Below are 18,865 nucleotides of genomic sequence, written 5' to 3'. Positions count from 1 at the left end.
AGGGAGGAAGTCGGGATGGGGAAGTGGTGGTACAAGAGGCTGAAGGTCGGAGAACCAGCACTGTCTCGGCCACACTGGGACAAGAATGAGCTTGTCCCAATCCAGTTTCAGTTTGAGGATGATCCAAGGAATGATCAGGATTGGGGGAAAGGATGCACCAAGCTGTGAAGATGACCCGGAAGACCTTGTCTTCAGGGACCACTCATCACTCAGGGAAAAATACTTGCTGAGATGGTCTGCAAGATGATTCTGAACCCCAGGCAAATGAATAGCTGTTTAAATAATGCTCTCCTCGATGCAAAACTACCACAACCTGATCGCCAGAAGGCAGAGCCACCTGGAGTCTGCTCCCCCTTTTTTATTCACATAATACACCACGACGGTATTGTCGGTAAGTATGTGAACCACTGAGTCTCTGATACAGTCCCGAAAAGCATGACGTGCATTGCAGATGGCCCACAGCTCCAGCATGTTGATATGGAGTGATTACTCCTGTTCCAACCACAGCCCTTGTATTTTCAGTGACCCAACGTGCGCCCTCCAATCCCTCAGAGAGGCATCAGTAACAACCAACATGGTTGGCAAGAGCTAGATAAAGGGAACGCCTTGGCAAACATTCTCTGGATGCATCCACCACTGCAAGAAGTCCAGGGCCAGTGGAAGAAGATGGACCAGTCTGTCTAGAGGGTGAAGAGTAGGATGGTAAACCTTCCTGAGCCACATTTGAAGGTGCAGACTTGCAAACTGGACCACCTGCATTCAAGCGGGAATGCAGCCCAAGAGTCTCAGACACGTCCAAACTGTTGTGGAAGGCTAAGACTGCAGACTGAGGCAATGGTGGTGAATTATCTGAAAACAGTCAATCAGCAGAAACACTTTTGACATCATGGAATTTGAGAGGGCCCCAATGAACTCAATTTTCTCAGCGGAAACAAGGTTGCCTTCCCAATGTTTAGGATGAGACCCAGACAGCCATGCGAGCACAGCGTGGTGCTGATGTGAACAAGAACTTCCTCTCTGGAGTTCTGTCCCTCAGTAACCAGTCATTCAGATACAGGAAGACGTGAATTCCTTTCTTCCTGAAATATGCTGTAACAACGACCATGCATTTGGTAAAAACCTGGAGGGGAGGGGGAAAGAGAAGAGAGGCTGAATGGAAGCACTGTGTACTGAAAGTGGTGCTCTGCCATGACAAATTGAAGGAATTTTCTGTGGCTCAGCAAAATTGCCACAAGGAAGTAGTCATCCTGAAGGTCCAGAGCAGCAAACCAGTCGTTCTGAGACAATGCAAGGAGAATATTAGATAGACAAGGATTTGGAACCTCATGTACCTGATATATTTGAGGCCGTGAAAGACAAGCATAGGTCTTACTCCTCCCTTGGATCTGGGTACCTGCTTGAGGAGCAGTATCTCACGAGAGAGGGGTCCCTGAAGAGGGACTAGGAGGGAGGATGGGGAGATGGTGTGTAGAGAAACTGGGTGGCATAACCCAATCTGACAGATCCAGCTGTCAGTGGTAATCAAGCCCCAAGCATTGTGAAAACAGGCCAGCCTGTCCCCAAAAGGGGGAGATGAGGAGGGAGGAGCAAGGATGGGAATAATGCTCTGGACCAAGGAATCAAAATGGGCATGTGGAGGGCGCCAGGGAGGGGCCAAACCCCGAGTCCAACTGCTTTCTCCTGTGGGGTCTCTCCCTCTTTCTGGGGTAGTCCCATTGCCTCAGAGGAGCGAAAGGCTGGCCAAGCATGCACTGCAGATGATACTGCTGTTGCACGCCCTACTGGCTGGGGTCTACACCCCAAAGACCACAGGGTGGCCCGGGAATCAAAGGAGTGCAGCCATTTTGTCCAAAACCAGTGTTTAGCCATTGAAGGGCAAATCCTCAATGGCTTGCTGGACATTAGGGGCACTGCCCAAATTCTGCAGCCAGGAAGCCCTCCTCATGGTGACCGTGGAGGCCATCACTCTGGCTGAGGTGTCTGTGACCTCTGGTGTGGACTGCAACGACATCTTAGCCAGCAAGCAGCCCTCAGTGACAAATGTCAAAATTCCTCTTGTGAGGCCTCAGGGAGCTGCTCTGCAGACTTTGACACAGTTGTCCAGTTAAAAAATCGTACTTGGACAGTAAGGCTTGCTGGTTAGCAATTCACATCTGTGAGGTGTAAATCTTCCTGCCCATGAGGTCCAATCATATAGAATTCCTATACTTGCGGTTGGATTTAAACCAGCCCTGCCTGGCTGTTATTCACCACAGTTACAGCTAAGGAATTTGGGGCTGGATGGGAGTAAAACCCCTCAAATCCCTGCATGGGAATGAAACAATGCTTTTCCATGTGCTTATCTGCAGGCAGTACCAAAGCCAGCATGCTCCAGAGGGCCTTAACTGGTTCAGGGAGCGCATCATTGATAGGAAGGGCAATTCTACCAGGGCAGACAGCTGCAGATATCCAATAATTTGTGGGTGTTCTCTTGCAAGAACTCCACTTGGATACCGAGGGAAGCAGCTACTTGTTGCAAAAGGACTTGGTATATCTTAAAATCCCCCAGTACCAAAGGGGAGGATGAGCTGGGCAGCACGGAATCGTCTGAAGACAAAGATGAGGCCCTTAGCTGAGCCAAACCAGATCCTGTTCCAGGGCTGATGGGCCTTTATGGGAGGACTCTGAAGACTCTGCAGGGTGAAGCATCGCCAGTGCCTGGGCCTGCGGAGGATGGACAGTCACACCACGTCCTGGCTGATGATCTTGCCTTTGAGCAAGACGAAGAGCAGGACCTCCAAAACTGAGGGGCATTCCACGGATTCCATGGAGGCCACGGACATGGGTAAGGCATTGGTGGCCAGTAGGTGCCGAGCCAGGGCCCTCCATCCTGACCACAAGACGTGTGCCAATCCTGGTACCCGTAACAGTCAATCAACAGCTCCCAATGCTGGTAGGTGATGGAGAACAGGAGAACGATGACACCAACTCAGACACAGAGGAGCCTCGGGATCCTGGAGATAAGGACAGAGCGAGACCAAAGGGAGTGAGTAGGAACAAAGCAGGAGGCAGCACTGCTAATAGAAATGATACTGTTGGTACAGAGCATGCTGGTGCCAGAAGGGACTTTTGGTCCTGAATTGAACAGTGATGCTGGGGTGTCTTATGATACTGATGTCAAGGGCAGTGAAAGCCACCACAGAAGCATTTGCAGAGCCAACTGCAGTGGTCCGAGGAGTTTCCCGGTACTGAGGTCCCCTGTATCAATCCCAGTACCAGCCCTGCTTCCACAACATGTGGAAGGGGAACACTGGGGTGCAGTGCAAACAGACCTGAGGGGTCAGTGGCTTGTTCAATCAATGGGGCAAGAGATGATACAACCCTGGCAAAGTCCTGGACCAAAGGAGAAGTTGGGACAGAAAAGCAGAAGTCTGTAGCTGCCTGGTATGCTCTCAGTGTGGAAACAGTCAGTACCAGAATTTCCCTCATTGGTACCAGACTAAACAGACACCCGGAGGCTGGAACCAGACTCAACAGTACAGGGTTTCTGACCTCCTTACTCGGTACCAAAGAAGGGATGGAGATACCCGTACCATCCTGTGTGCCAGCATCAACTCCGTGCTGGTCCACGTTTTTCCTGGGGGAGGTGGAAGAGTCACTCCAAGATTTGGAATGATCTCAACTGGTCTTATGCAACCTTTTCCTCAGCACAGTTGACAGGGAACAGCTCCTCTGTTTCTTCGGACAGACACATAGCTCCAGTGTTCTGGGCGAGCATACATCCTAAGTGGAATATGGGCCTGCATCTACTCAAAGAAGAACAGTTTGTTCCCCGTTAGCCGTGATATATCTGAAAACACTGGTAGCTCACAAATGCTCACTGGTAGCTCACGTCACTAAGCTGATTCAAGCACATTATAAATACTTAAATATACATGATTTGCGACAGGACTGAAAAATGTTGGGTACATAATAATGGGCCAGATCTTCACCCCCGGCCCTCTTCCACTACACGGCCATTTGCAGCAGGGGCAGCCACACCCACTTTCCTTCCTCAACCCGCCTTCCCTCCAACATGCTCCCTCTGTCTCTTACACAAGGTAAGGTTAGGGAGGGTAGCTGCACAGACGGCAGCTCCAACGTTCTGCTGGAAAAGAGATGCCTTGCAAGGAGCATAGAATCATAGAATATCAGGGTTGGAAGGGACCTCAGGAGGTCATCTAGTCCAACCCCCTGCTCAAAAGCAGGACCCATACCCAATTAAATCATCCCAGCCAGGGCTTTGTCAAGCCTGACCTTAAAAACTTCTAAGGAAGGAGATTCCACCACCTCCCTAGGCAATGCATTCCAGTGTTTCACCACCCTCCTAGTGAAAAAGTTTTTCCTAATATCCAACCTAAACCTCCCCCACTGCAGCTTGAGACCATTACTCCTTGTCCTGTCCTCTTCCACCACTGAGAATAGTCTAGAACCATCCTTTCTGGAACTACCTCTCAGGTAGTTGAAAGCAGCTATCAAATCCCCCCTCATTCTTCTCTTCTGCAGACTAAACAATCCCAGTTCCCTCAGCCTCTCCTCATAACTCATGTGTTCCAGACCCCTAATCATTTTTGTTGCCCTTCGCTGGACTCTCTCCAATTTATCCACATCCTTCTTGTAGTGTGGGGCCCAAAACTGGACACAGTACTCCAGATGAGGCCTCACCAATGTCGAATAGAGGGGGACGATCACGTCCCTCGATCTGCTCGCTATGCCCCTACTTATACATCGCAAAATGCCATTGGCCTTCTTGGCAACAAGGGCACGCTGCTGGCTCATATCCAGCTTCTCGTTCACTGTCACCCCTAGGTCCTTTTCCGCAGAACTGCTGCCTAGCCATTCGGTCCCTAGTCTGTAGCTGTGCATTGGGTTCTTCCGTCCTAAGTGCAGGACTCTGCACTTATCCTTATTGAACCTCATCAGATTTCTTTTGGCCCAATCCTCCAATTTGTCTAGGTCCCTCTGAATCCTATCCCTGCCCTCCAGCGTATCTACCACTCCTCCCAGTTTAGTATCATCCACAAATTTGCTGAGAGTGCAATCCATACCATCCTCCAGATCATTTATGAAGATATTGAACAAAACCAGCCCCAGGACCGACCCCTGAGGCACTCCACTTGACACCAGCTGCCAACTAGACATGGAGCCGTTGATCACTACCCGTTGAGCCCGACAATCTAGCCAACTTTCTACCCACCTTATAGTGCATTCATCCAGCCCATACTTCTTTAACTTGCTGACAAGAATACTATGGGGGAGACCGTGTCAAAAGCTTTGCTAAAGTCAAGATACAATACATCCACTACTTTCCCTTCATCCATAGAACCAGTAATCTCATCATAGAAGGCGATTAGATTAGTCAGGCATGACCTTCCCTTGGTGAATCCATGCTGACTGTTCCTGATCACTTTCCTCTCATGTAAGTGCTTCAGGATTGATTCTTTGAGGACCTGCTCCATGATTTTTCCGGGGACTGAAGTGAGGCTTACTGGCCTATAGTTCCCAGGATCCTCCTCCTTCCCTTTTTTAAAGATTGGCACTACATTAGCCTTTTTCCAGTCATCCGGGACTTCCCCCGTTCGCCACGAGTTTTCAAAGATAATGGCCAATGGCTCTGCAATCACAGCTGCCAGTTCCTTTAGCACTCTCGGATGCAACTCATCCGGCCCCATGGACTTGTGGATGTCCAGTTTTTCTAAATAGTCCCTAACCACCTCTTTCTCCACAGAGGGCTGGCCATCTATTCCCCATGTTGTGATGCCCAGCACAGCAGTCTGGGAGCTGACCTTGTTCGTGAAGACAGAGGCAAAAAAAGCATTGAGTACATTAGCTTTTTCCACATCCTCTGTCACTAGGTTGCCTCCCTCATTCATTAAGGGGCCCACACTTTCCTTGGCTTTCTTCTTGTTGCCAACATACCTGAAGAAACCCTTCTTGTTACTCTTAACATCTCTCGCTTTAGCTGCAGCTCCAGGTGCGATTTGGCCCTCCTAATTTCATTCCTACATGCCAGAGCAATATTTTTATACTCTTCCCTGGTCATATGTCCAACCTTCCACTTCTTGTAAGCTTCTTTTTTATGCTTAAGATCTGCTAGGATTTCACCGTTAAGCCAAGCTGGTCGCCTGCCATATTTACTATTCTTTCGACACATCGGGATGGTTTGTCCCTGTAACCTCAACAGGGATTCCTTGAAATACAGCCAGCTCTCCTGGACTCCTTTCCCCTTCATGTTAGTCCCCCAGGGGATCCTACCCATCTGTTCCCTGAGGGAGTCGAAGTCTGCTTTCCTGAAGTCCAGGGTCCGTATCCTGCTGCTTACCTTTCTTCCCTGTGTTAGGATCCTGAACTCAACCAACTCATGGTCACTGCCTCCCAGATTCCCATCCACTTTTGCTTCCCCTACTAATTCTTCCCAGTTTGTGAGCAGCAGGTCAAGAAAAGCTCCCCCCTAGTTGGCTCCAATTCTCTACCAACTACTTCTGGCTGATTTAAGGCAACTTTGCTCTGCTTACATGGTGCACAGAGGCCTTAGCAGTCTATAGACTCTTCAGCCTGAGATTGAGAAGCAGGTCACAGTGCACGTTTCTCTCTACTTATTCCACTGTTTTTGTATTTTTTTCTTTTTATTAAATGGCTGAATTCAGTGATGCTTGGTATCAGAGCCTGAAGCCAGGCAGAGTTTTGTGCAAGTTTCCCCAGTGCAATTCTGGGAAAACATCTTCACCCTGCTGTGCACCACCTTTACTGTTCCAAAAGCTAACCCCCAACACACCACTTCCAAATACATCTTTGTTCGGTCCTTTCGCACAGCTCTGCCATCACCCCTCACCAGCACCACCCCCTTTGTTCTAGCCCTGAGTCTCTCATCTAATTACATGAAGTCTTTTGTGCTATGCACAAAAATCAACAGGGAACTAGACTGCCATCATGTAGTTCATTTCACTCCCAATCTACATCAGACCCAACAGACCAAGAGTGGTGAAAAATGAGTGCACTAACTCTCTGTGCCTACTAGCCCTTCAGCATCTGTTTTCAAGGGCGTACAAGGCACTTCATTGTTTCATCAGGAACGAAGTTAGGGACCTCAAATATGTTGATGGCTTCTACAAATCTAAACAGAATTTTATTCAGAAATCACCTGATTCATCCTCTTTACTCTCAAGTACCTCAATCCTCTCATCTGCGTCCAGGTCAATACGCTTCTCCTTGCTGTTCCGCAGAGTCCAGCACAAGCCATAGAGCTGCCATTAAACAAAATGAGCTTATAAAGCTGCAGCCTTAGAGTACTGAAATCAGCAAATTGAGATTGGTATAGTATTTGGGGGTCATGAATGTTTGATAAATAATATTCAGGGATAATTAGGGATCTCATAAGAGTAGGGAGATACTGTAGGAGACTATTCCTGTTTCCCTTCCTTAATAGCTTCATTCTTGAAATCTTTGCTACACCACAGAAAATGTACCACCTACTGTTTGTGGCTCTTTGGGGTCAACTTTCAGTATTATTCCACATTTTATACTATATAATGTCTTCAAGGTGTTTCTGATTACAGAATAATCTCCAGAATACTGTTTATCTAGCAGAGAGTGCTGCATTTCCAGAGACATCAGGACCAAGGAATAATTTGGGGAAGATGTAAAATTTCACTGTGAACCCAATTAGCTGGGAGGATCCTATATGATTTGCATACTCTAAATTCTAGGGTTGAATATACTTATTAATACTTGTAAAGTGTAAATTAAAGTGATGGGTTTTTCCATTGCTCTCCAGTAGCTCAGGGAGCAGGAGGGGGAATAAAAGAGCAGGAGAGACAATGATACTCACATGTACATCAGGAATGGGTTTAGTTATCAATGAGATACCCAGAATGACGATGGTGGAGATCCCAAAAAGGATTATAGCAAAGTAAAGGTAATGAACTCCACAAATGATCTTTGGACAGTTGCTGGGGTTTACACAGCTTCCAGAACCATAGGCAAACTCTGCAATCATTCGACTCAGCCCAACGACCAGCCCAATGAACAAGCCCCAGAAAGCACCCTGCAAAAGAAAGTGACCCGCAGAATTATCAGAAAGAGCTGTTGTGGATATAGAAATACATCACCTCTTTTAATCTCTCAATATCAATACAATATGTAATGCTGCCATTGGACACGTGAGCAAACTACAGCAACAAGTGGTTAAGAATAGAGAGAACATGAGCATTCTTATTGGCCAGAACCAAACCAGTTATTAAAATGTACTGGGTTAGGACAACAGGAGAATCTCCAAAAGTCTTTTGCTTTTCCTGATTTTAAAAGTAATTCTTGTCTTTTCTGTATAAAACTGCATCTTAGAACCTTGAGCCCCACTTCCCTCATTGAAATTACACACAGGTTAACTGTAGGAAGAAAAGGAGGACTTGTGGCACCTTAGAGACTAACAAATTGCCACAAGTCCTCCTTTTCTTTTTGCGGATACAGACTAACACAGCTGCTACGCTGTTAACTGTAGGATGGCTTGGGAGTGCTAGCCTGTACTTGCTACTTTGTTGTTGAAGGTTTGCTCTTGAGTGCTGGCTTATTGGCAAGGGTTCTAAGAAAGAACAGCAGCACTGCAGAGCTTGTTTTTAAAATAAATTCTCTCTCAAGAATGACATGCAATTTGCACACAGACATTAGAAGTAAGGTTCTTCTTCAAGGCCTGGCCTACACTGGTGGAGGGGGGGAAGGGAATCGATCTAAGATACGCAACTTCAGCAATGTGAATAACGTAGCTGAAGTCGACGTAGTTAGATCTACTCACCGCAATGTCTTCACTGCGGTGAGTCAACTGCTGATGCTCCCCCATCGACTCTGCCTGCGCCTCTCACGGCAGTGGAGTACAGGAGTCGACGGGAGAGCACTTGGGGGTCGATCTATTGTGTCTAGACTAGACGCGATAAATCGACCCCCACTGGATCAATTGCTGCCCACCAATCCGACGAGTAGCATAGACATACCCGGGCTGCAGATGTGTATTCCTCTGAGATGTGTGAGCACCCATCACAACGAAGCTGGAAAACTTTGCCTAGCAGTACCCACAGGGGTGGTGCTCATGCCCCGGAGCTCTAGTCCCTTCTCTGTCTATTTAAGGGCAGCACGGCCTCTACCCTTCTCAGTTCCTTCTCACTGCCCACACCTAGAGTCGGAGCATTCTATGTGGTGATTTACCTCACACTGTTTATCTCAGTTTCTTTGGGAACTCATTGTATATAGCTCTTCTTCTTCTTCGAGTGCTTGCACATGTCCATTCCAATGTGTGTGTGCGTGTGCATGATCATTGGAAGGTTTTACCCTAGCAGTACCCGTCGGGTCAGCTGCAGAGCCCCCTGGAGTAGCGCCTTCATGGCAGTGTACATAGGCCCCTGCCGACTCGCCAGTTCCTTCTTACCGCCAGTGACGGTTGTTGGAGCAGCTTGTCTCTTGCTTTAGCAAGTGCTTTCCTAGTGTTTTTTCCTGTACGTATTGTTAATCATTATTATAGTAGTTAGTTTCTTAGTTAGTTAAAGTTGGGGGTTCCCCCCTCACCAGGCCCCAGGGGTTCAAGCCGTGTGATAGGTGTGGTAAGCGTATGCCCAGAAGGGATCCACACACCACTTGTCTGAAGTGCCTGGGAGAGGGACATTTGCAGGACAAGTGTAGTATTTGCAGAGGCTTCAAACCCAGAACCAAAAGGAAGAGACACGATCAGCTGAAACTCCTTTTCATGGAGTTTGCTCTCCAGCCTCAGCCGGCACAAGAGAGGGCACCAGCAGCCTCGGTGCACAGCACACCAGCCTTGGTGCGCAGGCGCCGAGGAAGGACTCTCATAAGGAGCATCGGCACCACTCCCCTGCGCGGAAGGCCAGCTCATCGGTGCAGCACCGATCACAACCTCTGGTGCCACATAAGAAGAAAAAGGTGGAGAGGGGCCGTTCCCCCACCAACAAGAGTGGACAGGACACCAGTGTGGCATGTCCCACGCCGGGACACCAGAAAGCTGGTCCGTCGGTCCTGACGCCGTTGACTCCAGCCTTGAGGGGAGGTCTGTTGAGTCCAGTGTCAGTGTTGGAGGAGGTCTGGGAGGTGTTGGAGGAGGGCCTGGACCTTCCCTCCACACCAGACACTTTCGAGGCCACGTGGGATTGATTGCCAAAAGGGCACAGTACCCCGCCTCGCATTCCCAGGCGCTGGTTTAGGTACAGATGCCACATGCCCCGGCTCATCCTGCAGCGCTGATGCCCAATACATCTGCTACACCACTTTGGGCACTGACGGCGGCACTGCCTGCAGCTCCGTCTGCGGCACCGATGTCAGCACCAACTATCCAGTACTAGGGCAAGCCCACCATGATGCGGCACTGTTCCCCATCACCTCAGTACCGCTCCCTGGCACCATCCGGGTCCGCCCCTCTCTGGTTGGGCTCTGAGTCAGGGGCAGAGTTGTTCGTGTCCCGACACAGCTGGTACCACCAATGCCTGCAGCACAAGCACCACCAGTCTCAGCAGCGGTGGACGTCCCTGAGCACATCACCAGGGAACTGGAGGGGCAGGAAGACCCTGTCCCACCTTGAGCCTCATTTTCTTCCTCACCAGACAAGGCAGTAGCAGGTACTACTACGTCCCTCCTGGAGCCCACCAGGACCTCCTTAGGAGGGTGGCCCAGAACCTCAATGTGCAAACTGAGGAGGTTGTGGAAGACTCAGACCCAATGGTCAACATACTCGCCCTGGAGGGGCCCTTCAAGGTGGCATTGCCACCTATAAAAACTAAACAAAACATGAAGGTGCTCTGGCAGACCCCGGTCTCTATACCACCTATGGCCAGGGGTGTAGAGAGGCGTTACTTCGTCCCACAAAAGGGATATGAGCACTTCTTCACCCACCCACAACCAGGGACCTTGGTGGTGGATGCAGCAAACCACAGGTTGCAGAAGGGGTAACCGGGACCCACCCCTGAAAATAAGGAGGCCAAGAAGCTGGACCTGTTCGGTCAAAAGGTATACTCGACTGGGGGGCTCCAACTTCGAATTTCCGACCAGCAGGTGGTACTTAGCCACTATGCATACAATTCTTGGAATGCCCTCTCCAAGTTTCAGCAACTGCTCCCATCAATGTCATGACAGGAATTTGCTCCAGTCCTAGAGGAGGGCAGAGTGGTGGCTAGAACCTCCCTCCAAGCTGCTTTGGACTCCACTGACTCAGCAGCACGGACTATGGCTACGGCCATTACAATGAGGCATAGCTCATGGCTGCAGGTCTCGGGACTCCCCGTGGAGGTCCAGAATACAATACAGGACCTTCCATTTGACAGTGACGAGACGGACTGGAGACTGCACAGTCTCAAGGACTCATGAGCAACCCTCAAGTCTCTGGGAATTCACATGCCAGCACCTCATAGAAAGCCCTTCAAGCCCCAGCCCCCCTCACACTGCTATCCAGGACCTCCTAAGCAGGACTATAATTGAGGGAGGGGCAGAAACAACAGGAGGTATCCTCCACAGTCCTCCTCCGGCCAGGGCCAGGGCCAGGGCTCCTCCAAGCAGCCGTCCACCTCGAAGCCGAACTTTTGAAAGTGCGCCTGAGGACGGAGCACCAGCCCAAATCTCGGATCCTTTTCCTCCCTTTGTGAATCGTCCGTCCCGCTTCTACCGTGCCTTGGCCCAGATTACTTCAGATTGCTGGGTCCTGAGCATGGCAGGGATGGGATATTCTATCCAATTCTGTGCCCTTCCACCCTCCTACCCACTTTCCCCGTCCCTCTTAGGGACCCTTCTCATGAGCAACTCCTTCTACAGGAGGTGCAAACACTCCTTGCTCTAGGGGTGATAGAGGAGGTTTCTCAGGAGTTCAGGGGCAGGGGATATACTCCTGATATTTCCTCATCCCCATGGCCAAAGGTGGGCTCAGCCTTACGCTAGATCTGCGAAACCTCAACATATTTATAAGAAAGCTGAAGTTTCGTATGGTCTCTCTGGCCACCATCATTCCTTCCCTGGATTCAGGGGACTGGTACGCCACCCTTGACCTGGAGGATGCATACTTCCATATATCGATTATTCTGGTGCACAGATGATTCTTGAGATTTGTAGTGAGCGGCCGACATTACCAGTCCATTGTACTCCCATTCAGGCTTTCAACAGCCCCTCGCATGTTCACAAAGTGCATGGCAGTTGTGGCAGTCTCTCTCTGCAAACGCCAGGTACAAGTCTTCCCATACCTGGATGACAGGCTCATCAAGGGCGATTCTCAAGTGCAAGACCACATGGCATTAGCACAGGCCACTTTCAGCACGCTGAGGCTCATTCTGAACATGCCCAAGTCTACCCTAACCTCAACCCAAAAAATAGAATTTATTGGGGCTCCCCTGGACTCACCTCAAGCCAGGGCTTCCCTGCCCGAGTCCCAATTCCAAAGCATCGGGGGCATCAAGAGCCTCCGCCGGTTTCCAGCAACTACGGCCAGAAACCGCATGAAGCTTCTGGGGCATATGGTGGCCTGCACGTATGTAGTACAACACGCCAGATTGTGCCTTTGCCCCTTCTAGGCTTGGTTGGTGAAGGTATACAGACCGAGCCGGGATCCTCTGGACAGACTGGTGACCCTCCTACCCCCAATTCTCGAGTCCCTCAGCTGGTGGCTACAACCTCAGATTGTCTGTGTGGGAGTGCCCTTCACCAAGCCTCAGCCCTCACTGTTGCTGGTCACGGACACATTAGAGATGGGCTGGGGAGCACACCTGGGCAGTATCAGAACTCAAGGCCTGTGGTCACAACCAGAACTATCGCTGCATATCAACGTCAGGGAGCTGAGAGCGGCTTGTCTGGCTTGCCAGACGTTCCAGGCCCATCTTCAGGACAAGTGTGTCTCAGTGATGACGGACAACACCACAGCAATGTTCTATATAAACAAACAGGGTGGTGCTCGCTCCTCTCCCCTGTGCCAGGAAGCTCTCCGACTGTGGAACTTCTGCATCGCACACTCCACCCAGCTACAGGCCTCGTATCTGCCGGGAGCACAGAATGAACTAGCGGACCACCTCAGCCACTCGTTCAACACTCATGAGTGGTCACTCAAGAGCGGACATTGCCCTTTCCATCTTCCAGAGGTGGGGCTATCCCCATGTGGACCTGTTTGTGATGCAGAGCAACAGAAAGTGCCAGCTGTTCTGCTCCTTTCAGAACCACAGCCATGGCTCCATAGCAGACTCTTTTCGTCTCCCATGGACGGGTCATCTGCTATATGCTTTCACGCCCTTTCCTCTCATACACAAGGTCCGGCAGGACAGATCTTAGGTGATCCTCATAGCAACAGCATGGCCCCATCAGCACTGGTTCACCACGTTGCTGAAGCTATCAGTGGACAGGCCAATAGCCCTTCCTATGCTCCTGGACTTCATAACACACAACCACAGTCAACTACAGCACCCCAGCCTGGAGTCCCTCCACCTCATGGCATGGAAACTCCATGGCTGAACCCGCTTGAACTGCAGTGTTCGGACCTTTTAGGGAAGTTCTGTTGGGGAGCAGGAAACCCTCCACTCACACAACGTACCTGGTGAAATGGAAGTCTTTCTCTATTTGGTCCCTACAGAAAGGTGCCTCCCCGCAGCAAGCCCCTATTCCCCTTGTGCTAGTCTACCTTCTGTACCTGAAGCAATAGGGGTTGGTGATATCATCTATTAAGGTGTACCTGGCTGCCATCTCAGCCTTCCATCCAGGCGTGGCGGGTAGGTTGGTCTTCGGAAATCCAATGGTTGGTTGATTTCTCAAGGGCTTGGACAGGCTTTATCTGCAGGTGCAGCAGCCCATTCACCAGTGGGATCTCAACCTGGTTCTCTCAAGACTTATAGGGCCCCCCTCGAGCCCATGGTGACCTTCTCTCTATCCTACCTGTCCTGGAAGGTGGCTTTTCTGGTGGCCATAACCTCAGCCAGAAGGGTCTCCAAGCTCAGAGCGCTGACTTCTGAGCCCCCCCTACACGGTTTTTCATAAAGACAAGGTGTAGCTACACTGTCACCCAGTGTTCCTACCAAAAGTAGTCTCACACTTTCATGTAAACTATGACATATTTCCACCAGTATTCTTTCCTAAACCTCATGCCAGCAACAGAAAGCGAGCACTCCCTTCTCTGGACATCAGATGTGCCCTGCCTTCTACATTGAATGCACAAAGCCATTTCGTAAGTCACCACAGCTCTTTATTGCAATCGCCGAAAGGATGAAAGGGCTTCCCATCTCATCTCAACGCATTTAGTCGTGGATCACGTCCTGCATCAGAATGTGCCTCAACCTGGCTAAGATTCCAGCCCCGGCATTGACAGTGCACTCCACAAGAGCACAGGCTTCTTCGGTCACATTCCTCGTGCAAATCCCTATTCAGGACATATGCAAGGCAGCAACATGGTCTTCCATCCACACCTTCACATCGCACTACGCCATCACTCAACAGGCGAGGGATGATGCAGCCTTCATCAAAGCAGTACTGCAATCAGCAACTCTGTGAACTCTGACCCCTCCTCCGTGGAAACTGCTTGGGAGTCACCTAATGGAATGGACATGAGCAAGCACTTGAAGAAGAGAAAACTGTTACTTACCATCTCGTAACTGTTGTTCTTCGAGATGCGTTGCTCGTGTCCATTCCAAATCCCACCCGCCTCCCCTCTGTTGGAGTATTCAGGAAGAAGGAACAGAGCAGGCAGGGGGTCGGCAGGAGCTATATATACCACCAGGAAGGTGCTACTCCAAGGGGTTCCACAGCTGACCCGACAGGTACCACCAGGATAAAACCTTCCGATGATTGTGCACACAGTGCGCACACACCCCATTGGAATGGACATGAGCAACACATATCGAAGAACAAGAGTCACGAGATAGAAAAAACGGTTACTTACCTTGTGTAGTCTAGTAATGCCCTTAGGTTTAGTTAAAATAGTTAAGATAGCTAGTTTGTTGCACTGGATGATGCTCTTACTGTGGTTTAAACGTTGTCCATTGTATGGGGTCGCTATCCCCAACAGTGAACCTCAGCCATGGTGTTTGTTGTGCCTAGGAGAAGGGCACAATAATGAAAGGTATTCTATATGCAAGTCCTTTAAGAGGAGGACTCAGGTTTCAGGTCCCTTGTTACAACACCTCTCAAAGTAGGCCATAAGGCCCTCAGTACTAGGGACTTCTTCAAACCACATAGCTCTGTGCTCTCTTTCAGAGCAGACATGAAATGTGGCTCCTAGCTTAAGAGCCAGTGCTTCTCCTAACAGAAAAAGAAACTGTTCTCCTTCCTCAGGTCCTCCAAAGAAGAGGTCTCATAAGACTGAGCAGGACTACTGCAGGGCTTGGAGGGGCTGCATCATATAACTGCATGCACTTTTGTAGACCAGCATGCAAGACTGTGCTTTTGCCTTCTTCAAATGTGAAGTTGTCGACTGTTGGACAGTCTTGTCTGAGTGCCTCTGGAGATCCTGGATTCCCTACAGCAGTTCTGAGCATGTATGCCAGGATATTCCCTTTGCATGTCCTCCACTGACCAGGACTATAGTCACCAATGCCATCACCAATAGGTTGGAGAGCACATCTAAGAGCGTTGAAAATTCAGGGCTTGTGCTCAGAACAAATCAATGTCTTTGAGCTTCAGGCCATTTACAATGCCCGCCAAGCCTTCTGGGATCACATCAGTAGTACAGCGGTTCATGTGTTTAACAATAACACTGCAATATGTTACGAGAACAAGCAGGGTAGAGCTCACTCCAATTTGCTGTGTCAGGAGGCAATAAAGTCATTGGCAGTTCTGCATCTGGGAGAGCATCATTCCCACAGCCACTCACTTACCTGGGGCTCAGAATCACTTGGCAGATCACCTCAGCAGGAATTTCTCCCAAAATCATGAGTGGTCTCTGAAGTCTTGTATTGAGGTCCATCTTTGTGGAATGGGGCATTCCCAACTGTTGACCAGTTTGCAACAAGACACAACCAGAAGTGACATTAATTTTGCTCTTGAGCAAATCTTGGTCCAGGCTCCTTAACTGATGCCTTCCATATCAATCATGGATCAGCTCTAATGTATGCTTTCTCTCTGATCCCAAAAATCCCACAGTTCATTCTCAAGCTGAAATTGAACCATGCCAAACTGACTCATCGCTCCAACCTGGCCAAGGCAATGTTGGTTCTCCGACCGTCTCAGTCTATCAATTTGGCCTTCCATATCTCTTCATCCCGACCTACAGACTCAGCACTAGGGTCGAGTTTTGCATACAGCACTTCGCATTTTACATCTCACAGCATGGATGCTACATGCTAGATGAGGAGGACGACTGATGTTCTGAAGCTGTTCATCAGGTGTTGCTTAACAGCAGGAAGCCCTCTCCACTTAACCAAAGAAGTCGCCTTAGTAAACATTTTTCAGTTTGGGCACTTGCTCGGGGAAATCAGCCAATGCTGGTTGGTATTCAGGGCACTTTGGAGTACCTATTACACTTTCAGTCTCCTGGTCTCTTCCTCAGCTCATTAAGGGTTCACTTGGCAGAAATTTTGGCATTTCATCCACCCATCCAAGTAAAGTCAGTTTTCTCAAAACCCCATGGTGGTGAGATTTCAAATGGGAATCATTCATCTCCACCTGCCTGTGTAAAAAGCCAGTTCCCTTGTGGGACCTTCATAGTGTCCTGGCTGCCCTTATGGGTGTCAGTTGAAATCTCTGTCCCTCCTACATGAAAAGACAGCCTTCCCTGAAGTTATGAGATCTACAAGAGTATGCAGCTGAAGACCTTAATGGCAGAGCCCCAATACACACAGTTTTTCAGTGACAAAGTAGCTTTATGGCCGCATCCAAACATTTTCTAGAACGTGGTTTCATAGTTTAATCTTAACCAAATTTTATTTACTTTATTTACTGATGTTTTCCTAAACCACACTCCAACACAGATGAACAGTGCCTTCAGATGTTGGATACGAGGCAATGGTTGGCATTCTACCTGGACTCTGTTTATCTCCTATGCACTTTTAATGAAGGGACAGGTGATTTCTGGGCAAACAGTTTCCATGGATAACTTCTTGCATTCCTTCTGCATGTGAAATAGCTGAGACCATGCCTCCATAACGACTGTGGGTTCATTCGACGAGGGCCCAAGTGATGTCAATAGCATTGATCAGTGATGTTTCAATATTGGACATTTGCAAGGCTGCTACCTGGTCTTCTATACATACTTTTACCAAGCGTTATGCAATTACCACTGCATCTAGGTCAGATGAAACTTCATGAGGGCAGTCCTGCAACCATTCTTTAAGTATATTCCAAGTTCAACCTTCTATGAGTACAGCTTGTGAGTCACATGAGTGGAATACATGTCTACAACCATTTGAAGAAGAAAATATAGTTACTTACCTGTATTGTAACTTGTTCTTCAAGATGGGAGGAGGGAAATGCATATTGCATGACCTACCTTCTGTCCTCTCTACATCAAAGTTTCTACCTTTGATATCCAGTGTGAAGAAATTGAGGGGGGACTGGGGCAGAGCTGCCCCTGTGGGTACTCCTAGGAAAGTTCTCCAGCTTTGGTGCACTGGGCATGTGCACACCTCAGTGTAATATATGTACACCCACATCTTGAAGAACAACCATTACAATACAAATAAATAACCATCTTCTCCTATCTTGACATATGCCAATAAGATTCATGAGTATGCCTGCCCCAGTTCTTGGGTGATGTTTTTTGGCCTGTGTTATGCAGACTATATGATCATAGAAGGTCCTTTCTGACTTTAATAACTATGAAGAAAGTAAAATCTCCTGCCCCTACAACACAGCTCACATTCAAGCTGTTTTTGAAGTCTGGAGAATGTCAGATGAGCAGCTAGCATTATCTGAACCAAAACCTTTGAACCGTCAGAGCACTGTCCTTCCTTATCTATCTGTTTACTCTGTCTGTCGCTCTCTATTTTGAATATCATAAATATAAACAAAATATACAGAGCCAGATTCACTTCTGAAGTAAACAGGTGCAGCCCTATTGACTTTAGTGCAGTTGCACCCGCTTACATCAGCAGTAAATTTGGTCCATATGCTAAAAACCACACGACTAATGACAGTGGTATGGAATTATAAACCCTGCTGGAAATTTTCTAGTTAGAACAAATTTATTATTAAATGGTCAGAAAAAAAATCACAAAAAGGTATTGGAATAAGACAAGATGAGAACCTCAGTTTATCATAAAAATAAGAACTTTTCAGAAAAGTCTAATCTTGGATACTAAATAAAAATTGGTCTATGATCCAGGCAGTGCTTCAAATCTCTTTGACTTTTATTTGTTCCCAGTATTTATTCTAATTAGGACTGCGCCTTTGACCAAATGCTGAGAGAGTCTTAATAGTTCTTAATCCACTCTTACTCAGGCAAAATTCCAACAGAAGTCAATGGAAGACTTCCCTGAATAAGGACCTCAGGATCTGATCCATTAAACCATGAGGTTCAACCAAGCAGTGACTGGAAATGGAACATCCCTGCTTACGAAGTATCTAAGCACTAGTAGTATATACACCAATGTCCAGAGAAAGAGAAGTGTTAGAAAGGAGTCAAAGTAACTAGAAAGCTCCAACCCCACCTGGAAACAGTGTTAAATTATTTATCTGTTGGCTTTCCTCACAATTGCATCTGTGAACCTCACAAACATTAATGAATTTATCCCCATAGGGTCCACAGGGAAGTATTATCCTCAGTATTACAAGTGGGGAAATGGAGCTACTGGGCTATTATTGGAGTGATTTTCAGAGGTGCTGAGCACACAGTTCCCACAGACTTCTGAGGGAGTTGTTTTCAGTGATCAACACCTCTGAAATTCAAGCCATCAGTGAC

The 18,865-nt window shown here is 48.5% G+C and overlaps 1 protein-coding gene across 1 annotated transcript in view; it reads right to left on the bottom strand.

The window, feature by feature from the left end:
• The window catches only part of LOC311531363 (sodium/glucose cotransporter 1-like), a 54,255-nt gene that overhangs the window by 3,734 nt on the left and 31,656 nt on the right, over nt 1–18,865 (bottom strand). Inside the window, exons 13-14 of the mRNA XM_084648661.1 lie at nt 7,847–8,062; nt 7,160–7,262 (exon numbers count right to left, since the gene is read on the bottom strand). Coding sequence (XP_084504787.1) covers nt 7,160–7,262; nt 7,847–8,062 — 319 coding nt within the window. The remainder of the gene's footprint in view (nt 1–7,159; nt 7,263–7,846; nt 8,063–18,865) is intronic.

This window comes from Lepidochelys olivacea (assembly GCF_965140295.1).
Source record: "Lepidochelys olivacea isolate rLepOli2 genome assembly, chromosome: 15".
Lineage (NCBI taxonomy): Eukaryota > Metazoa > Chordata > Testudines > Cheloniidae > Lepidochelys > Lepidochelys olivacea.
Note: the sequence above shows the minus strand (reverse complement) of the source record. Positions and strands in the feature narration are given on the sequence as shown.